General features: G+C 37.0%; 1 protein-coding gene across 1 annotated transcript; it reads left to right on the plus strand.

Annotated features, from left to right (window-relative positions):
- Window positions 1-5,996: 5,996 nt before the first annotated feature.
- On the plus strand, window positions 5,997-7,201 carry LOC118021267 (ADP-ribosylation factor 4-like). Its single transcript, XM_035021383.1, has 2 exons — window positions 5,997-6,224; window positions 6,496-7,201. Exons 1-2 carry the CDS (start codon window positions 5,997-5,999, stop codon window positions 6,985-6,987), a joined length of 720 nt encoding a protein of 239 aa, XP_034877274.1. The 3' UTR covers window positions 6,988-7,201.
- Window positions 7,202-7,974: the final 773 nt, after the last annotated feature.

Genomic DNA, 7,974 nt, shown 5'->3' on the forward strand with positions numbered 1-7,974 from the left:
ACCTAAAGTAGTTTAGTGGTAAATTTAAGGCTCTACTAAAATTTATGGTTTTAAATTAATATATCAGAGAAGAAAAATATTGAAAATCAGTGAACTAAGCTCCAGTAAAGAAACTAGAATATAAGTCCAAACAAAAAAAAATAAAAGGAAGAAAATAATGAAGATAGCAAAAATCAACAAAATCGACAGTAAATGTATACTACAGAAAAGCAACAGAACCAATATACAAACACTGGGAAATTTTGTATTTGTTACTGGTTTGGGTTCCAGCATGTAAGGAAATATCCCTCCAGTCACTAGGTGACTACTAGGTGACCAGTGATTTAATGAAAAAGACTTCAGTGGCACACACTACAAGAGAGAGAATTTAATCCCTGAGGAAAGAGCAGAGTTTGATTTCAAGAGTTGACATGTTATAATATTCAAAATGTCCGGTTTTCAACAAAACATCATGAAATATGCAAATAACCGGGTTGTTTTTTTTTTTTTTTATGACTAATACAAAGGAAAAAAAATCAGTAAATAGAACCTGTCTCTGAGGAAGCCCACACTCTGGACCTATTACACAAAAACTTTTAATTAACTATTTTGAATATGCTCAAAAAGCTAAAGGAAACCATATATAAAGACTTAAAACTATGAGAACAATGTCTCACCAAATAAACAATATCAATCAAGATATAGAATTTTTAAAAATGGACCCAAAGAGAAATTTTGCAGTTGCCAAGTACAGTAATGGAAATGACAAATTCACAAGAAGGGCTCAACAGCAGATTTGAGCAGAAAGAAGAATCAGTGACTTGAAGAGGAGATAACTGAAATTATCTTGTCTGAGGAGAAGGGAAAAACAATGAAGAAAAATTAACAGAGCCTAAAAGCCCTTGGGACACCAACATATGCCAAGAGGATTCCCAGAAGAAGAGGAGACAAAGTGACAGAATATTTGAAGAAATAATGGCTGAACCTTCATAACTGCATAAGGAACACTAACATACACATCGGAGAAGCTTAACACACTCCACGTAGGATAAAAATCAAAGATATTCACACTGTAGCATATTATATTCACACTGTTGAATGTCAGAAACAAGGAATTTTTTTTTTTGAAGATTTTATTTATTTATTTGAGACAGAGAATGAGATAGAGCATGAGAGGGTCAGAGGGAGAAGCAGACTCCCTGCCGAGCAGGGAGCCCCATGTGGGACTCGATCCAGGGACTCTAGGATCATGACCTGAGCCGAAGGCAGTCACTTAACCAACTGAGCCACCCAGGCGCCCAGAAACAACGAATCTTGAAAGCAGTAGGAGAGAAACTGTCTGCATAAGGATACTTAATAAGATTAGCAATTGATTTCTCATCAGAAATCATGGAGACAAGAAGGCAATGGGATGACACAATTCAAGTACTTAAAGATAAAACAAACAACTCCCAACCAAGAATTTTTATCTGGCAAAATCATCCTTCAAAAATAAAGGAGAAATTAAGACATTCCCAGCTAAAAACATGGAGAGTTCATCTTTAGTAGAGCTGAGCTGCAAGAAATGCTAAATAAAGGTTGTCTTTCAGACTGAAATGACATACATTGAATCCATGCAAAGAAATAAAAACACAGATAAAGATAACTACATAGGTAAATATAAAAGTCAGCATAATTGTATTTTTGGTTATAACTCCTCTTTTTTCCTATATGATTTAAAAGAAAATTGCACAATGGTTTTAAATCAATGTCAATGGGCACAGAGTATATAAAAATGTAACTTGTGATAATAAGTACATAAAGAAGCCAAGGTCAGAGTTACATAGGAGCAAAGTTTTATATATTATTAAAAGTAAGTTGGCATTGGGGTGCCTGGGTGGCTCAGTCATTAAGCGCCTGCCTTTGGCTCAGGTCATGATCCCCGGGTCCTGGGATCCAGCCCTGCATCGGGCTCCCTGCTCAGCAGGAAGCCTGCTTCTCCCTCTCCCCCTCCCCCTGTGTTCCCTCTCTTGCTGTGTCTCTCTCTGTCAAATAAATAAATAAAATCTTAAAAAAAAAAGTAAGTTGACATTAATTCAAACCAAATTTTTATAAATTCAGATGTTAATTGAAATCCTCAGGATAACCACTAAAAATTAATTCAGGGAATTAAAATGACACACAAGAAACAATCTATTGAATACAAAATAAGGCAGTAATGGAGGTCTGAGAGAAAAGAAAATGATATAAGACATATAGAGGGGGTATAGCTCAGTGGTAGAGCATTTGACTGCAGATATAAGACATATAGAAAACAAATAACAAAATTGCATAGGTCCTTCCTTATCAGTAATTATATTAAATATAAACAGACTGAACTATCCAATTAAAAGCATAACTGGCAGAACTGATTTTTGAAATTTATTTATATGCTAATTTAAAAGACACTTAGGTACAAAGGCACCATTAAGTTAAGAGTGAAAGAATGGAAAAAAATATATATATATTTATACCAAAAGAGAGCTTGAGTAGTTATGCTAATATCAGACAGAGAGACTTTAAGACAAAAAGTGCAGTTATACATCAATTATATCTCAATACAGTTGGAAAAAAAACTTATAAGAAACAAAGAAGATCAATTAAAATCAATTAAAATGTTATAAGAATATATAATATATAGTCAAACTGAAGGAAGTTGGAGATTTTAATGCACCATCAAGAAGACATATATAAATTATGTGTACGGTCCTCTAACAGCACCTCTATGAGCACAAAATATATGAAACAGAAACTAACAGAATTAAAGGAATAGACCATTTAACAATATTTGGGAACTTCAATACTCTACTTCTAATAAGGAGTAGAACAACTAGACAGAACATTTATCAAGGAGATAAAAAACTTCAGCAATACTGTAAACCAACTAGATGAAAAGAATATCTTTATAGGATCCTGAGGACATGAATGGATAACCACTAAGAGAAGAACAGTATTGCAAGATGCTCTTTGTTTACAAGAGAACATTAGGTCCATTAGGTAGTATAATGCATTTTCTAAGATCTAAAACATGCTGTCAGAGCAGATACTCTATGTGTCTTCAATATTTAGACTGGCCAAAATATTGGGGAAACGGATGTTTAAAAAAAGTCCTATTTTTTTTAGTCCCCTTTCCATCAAGGACAATGTCATACAATGTTTTATAATCCACCACATCAATTCAGTTACTGTCTTGATAATAAGGACTTATTTTGGGAGAACGATCTATAGATTACTCAGAAAGCCATCCTGTGAAAATCTGTCAATGTTGCCCAACCTCTAGATTGTGTCTTTCTTGCTTTGATTTTGTACTGTTTCTTCAGCCACAACAATTATTTACAAATGTAATATATTAAGCAAAAGTTATTAAATATAAAAAGAATAAGGAAACTTTTAAGAATGGCACAACACATTTAAAAATACTCTTCATGTAAGAAATATTTATGGTTTGATCACCGTGTACCCGGCGCTGCTCTATCCTAGCACATAAAGCAAAGAACAAAAAGGAAAAGCATCCCTACCTCAAGGAATTTCCATTCAGTAAAGCAAAGAGAATAATAAGGTGCCACAGAAAAGAGAAACCTGAGTGAAAAGAAATATTCAGTAGGTGACCATGCACACACACACACACACCAAGCCATTTCCTCCAACATCTTGTTCTAGAGCTTTGTAAGGTGAGAAGCAATCTTCAGAACAAAGCAACAAAGCAATTCAAGATTTTCAAGCATTCAAAAAATAAGACCACATTGCATTAAATATGCTATAGTTGGCAAAATCAGGCTACTATTTTGTCTGACTTCTTTTCCAAAATTAATACATCTTTACGTTGTCCCTACATACAGACCTACATGATCCTTTGTATGGCATAACTTAAAATTAAAAATTGAATTCCATAAATGTCCCTTAATTGCCTAGTTCCCCTGTTACTCAATACTGGGACAAATGCTACAGATTTTTTATGTATTCTTCTAGAGATCATTATGCATATTCCAGTAAATAAATTATCATCCTCATTTTTTTAATGGAAAAAACAAACCCACAAAAGATAGCCAGCTTTATTTATGACTTTTTAAATTTATTTAACAAAATACTGTGGACTTCTTTCTGTATCAGTATATAAAGAGGTCCTTCAATTTTTATAACTGTACAAGATTTCATTTTATGAACACACCATTTTTTTTTATCTTTCTCCAATACTGATAGCCAACTACTGACATCACTCTAACTAAGAAAAGATATTGGAACATTTTTTAGTTGTGCTTTTATTGTAGTTACTTAACATAGTCTATTTCACATTTGCCTCCATCATGTTTAAATCTGGCAGGAACAAAATTTGGCCCACAAATATTACTACTAAGTTTGAACATATCAATGTTATTTTAAGAAATATGTGTGGATTTGTTTCTTGCACCTAATGTTGTCTCTTATAAACATAACTATATTGCAACTTCTCTCTAAAATAGTAGAAAGGAGTAGGATTCAATCCATCTGGGAAATAACTGGGGAAAAAAAAAAAAAAGATTGGCAGGAGAGAAAATAGGACTATGTTAAAATAGGCCAGTCTGAATGTTAGGGGCTAGATAGAGGAAGATCTTTAATATTTACATTACAAAGAAAACACATGGGATGGCTGCTCTACCAGAGAAATTCCATCTTGAAAAATATATTTTAAACACTGTTGAAGCAAAAATTTTATTATAACAAGTTCTCTAAATGGGAAGGGAACACAAGAACATCAGAGTTCCCTGGTGAAAGGAGGATGGCAAGATCTGAAGGAAGAGGAACATCTGGTAGAAATCAATAGGCAATAATCACATGCCTACCTACTCCTTCCTTTGAGCCTCCATATTTGGTGCCAGGTTTTCTTTGGGGAAGTGTCATTTGCACTAATTCGTCCTTTACCCCACATTTACTTAATGCTGTGACAGCCATGCAGCCATGAAGTTGGAGGTAAGACTGAATTCACCCTTGACTCTGGGAACAGAGTGTATCTCTTACCAAAAAAATGTGTTCTGGTTACCCAAGCCAAGTGATCAGTACAGAACTTGAGACTTTGGCCAGGAATACCATACCACCATACCATGAACATTTATCTCCATCCAAACAACTGCCAAGTTGCTACAACGAAAAAAACCTCCTGGGATTGAAGATGGCACACAGGGGTATGCATCCCGAGAGAATCACAGTGCTCCATTCAAACCCTGTCTGCACATCACAGTTCCTCTGAAACTTGTAGGTATATGAACCAAAAGCTCCCCCTTAATATTTTAGTAAGCTTGGCTTGTGTTTTATACTTCTTTCAGTTGGAAGCATCCACATTGATACAAATAAAGGGGAGGAGGAGGAAAATGGGGGAGTGGTAGGCAGAGGAGCTGGAAGTTAAACTTGGTGTATTGTTTGCATTTGTTTATTTAGAAATTCTCTTGCATTTTTCTAATTAATTATCCTGAAAAAGAACAGGAACACAAAATTCTGTTTATATGTCAGATTTCTAAATCAATCTATCAGTCTGTCTGTCTGTGTCTGTCTGTCTATCTCTGTCTATCTATCTATCTATCTCCAGTCTCCCTTCCTGGTTTTCTCTCATTGCTGGTAGTCCTATACCTTCAGTTCTTAGCTTATGGAACTTTTTCTTTTAAATCTTATTTATTTCACTTCTATGTCTCTATTTTAATGAAGATACTACTATAATCTTTCTTAATTTAGGTCCTGTCACATTATGTTGTCTTCCTATTAAGTATGATCACTTTCTAGTCTCAAAACATTATTTAAAAGTATGCAGTTAATAAACCCGTTCTCTAATTATTAACCTATTCAGGGGTACCATGGATGGTATGAGAAAAAAGCCACAAAATATAACTTTAGTCTCTATTTCCATCTTCTGCTCGTCAGTGAGAATCTACAACATGAATCGCAAAATGGCCAAGTGACGGCGGGGACGCGATTCTGTCCACGCTGGGGGGGCCGGGCCGCAGCTGGGGTCGCCGCGGCTACCGCGTGACATGGCAGAGCAGGAGCCTAAAACGCCAGACCCGCCGCTGCCGCGCCAGTCGTCGAGCAGCGATCCCGTTAGTTCTTGTTCCAGAGCTTCGTCCGTCACGCCGCCTAGCGAGCCGTCTCTGCCGCCCTCTTTCTCCCTCAGCTCCTCTTCCTTCGCTGCGTTTGCTGGGAGCGTGAAAGGAGAAGGCCCGGGGACGCCCCCCAACCCCTTCTGCTCCTGCCCATCGCAAGTGCGGCTACTGCCATGGGCCTCAGCATCTCCTCCCTTTTCTCCCGCCTCTTCTGCAAGAAGCAGATGCGCAGGGGCGCCTGGGTGGCTCAGTCCTTAAGCGTCTGCCTTCGGCTCAGGTCATGACCTCAGGGTCCTGGGATCGAGTCAGGCATCGGGCTCGCTGCTCGGCGGGAAGCCTGCTTCTCCCTCTCCCACTCCCCCTGCTTGTGTTCCCTCTCTCGCTGTGTCTCTGTCAAATAAATAAAATCTTTAAAAAAAAAAAAAAGCAGATGCACATTTTGATGGTTGGATTGGATGCTGCTGGCAAGACGACCATTCTGTCTAAACTGAAGTTAGGGGAGATAGTCACCACCATTCCTACCATTGGTTTTAATGTGGAAACAGTAGAATATAAGAACATTTGTTTCACAGTATGGGATGTTGGTGGTCAAGATAAAATTAGGCCACTCTGGAGGCATTCCTTCCAAAACACCCAGGGTCTTATTTTTGTGGTAGATAGTAATGATCGTGAAAGAATTCGGGAAGGAGCTGAAGAGCTGCAGAAAATGCTTCAGGAAGATGAGTTGCGAGATGCAGTGTTGCTGCTTTTTGCGAACAAACAGGATTTGCCAAATGCTATGGCCATCAGTGAAATGTCAGATAAATTAGGTCTTCAGTCTCTTCGTAACAGAACATGGTATCTTCAAGCCCCTTGTGCTACACAAGGAACTGGTCTGTATGAGGGACTTGAGTGGCTGTCAAACGAGCTTTCAAAACGTTAAATGAAACTGGATATCTAACCAAGGACACATTTGATAGAATTGGTCTAGGCTTGTCACAACAAAATTAGTTTGCATCTTGGTTATTAAACAGTATCTGGGACTGGTTCAGGCAGAATATCACAGCGTTCAAACTTATTTTGTTGCCAATTATTGTTGACCAAGTATAATATTGCTATTTAGCAATATGCTTGGTTTTAAAGAAATTCTCCTTAACCTGGGAAAAAAAAGTGTCCTCTTTTAATTTTAATTCCAAGCCTAAATGCCTGGACATAGCTATTGTGACACCTTTAAATAAATTCGTTTTGAATGTTTTTTGAGCCCACGAGAAATAATGTTTTAAAGTTATCCCCTTGCTACTTTACTGATACCTTTATCATTCCTGGGACAGTCTGCTGATTTTAAAAATGTAGCATTCCATTTGTATTCATTTTTCTCCCTTGCCAAAAAGATCTTCTACTACTGCTTGTACCAGCCAGGGAAATACTCCAAAACACTATTCAGATCTCTTGCACTGAGGAACTTATATCCCCCCCCCGCCGCCCCTTATTGAATCCTGGCTTTCATCAGCCAAGCTTACCTTAGTGTGGTTTGGATTTGATAGCTAATTAGGTTCTGTGCTGGTTGCAAAGAGTTCATATTGAGATGATTTTTAATACCCAGCAGATTGTCTTCCTTTATATTGTATCTTTTTTATGTTGCATGTTGCTTTTTGGTATCAGCCTGACTCTTTGCCCAGTATATGATAGTTCTGCTGCTGTTTTGTTTATCGGTGAACATATCTTCATTATAAGTTTTTGGAAAACTCATCAAAATCAGTACGTTTTCTTCTTAACCCATTTGGAATTATTCCTAATAAAATGATTTTAAAAAATGGCCATGTAATAATACATCTCAAATACTGCTGAGCAGATAGAATATTGAATATTTGAACCAAGTGCCCAGGATAATTTTCAAAGTTCTCTAGCTGTGTGATAGCGTGCCAAAAGA

Source organism: Mirounga leonina, unplaced genomic scaffold (genome assembly GCF_011800145.1).
Source record: "Mirounga leonina isolate KUSES-001 unplaced genomic scaffold, KU_Mleo_1.0 Mir_174, whole genome shotgun sequence".
In the NCBI taxonomy this organism is placed as follows: domain Eukaryota; kingdom Metazoa; phylum Chordata; class Mammalia; order Carnivora; family Phocidae; genus Mirounga; species Mirounga leonina.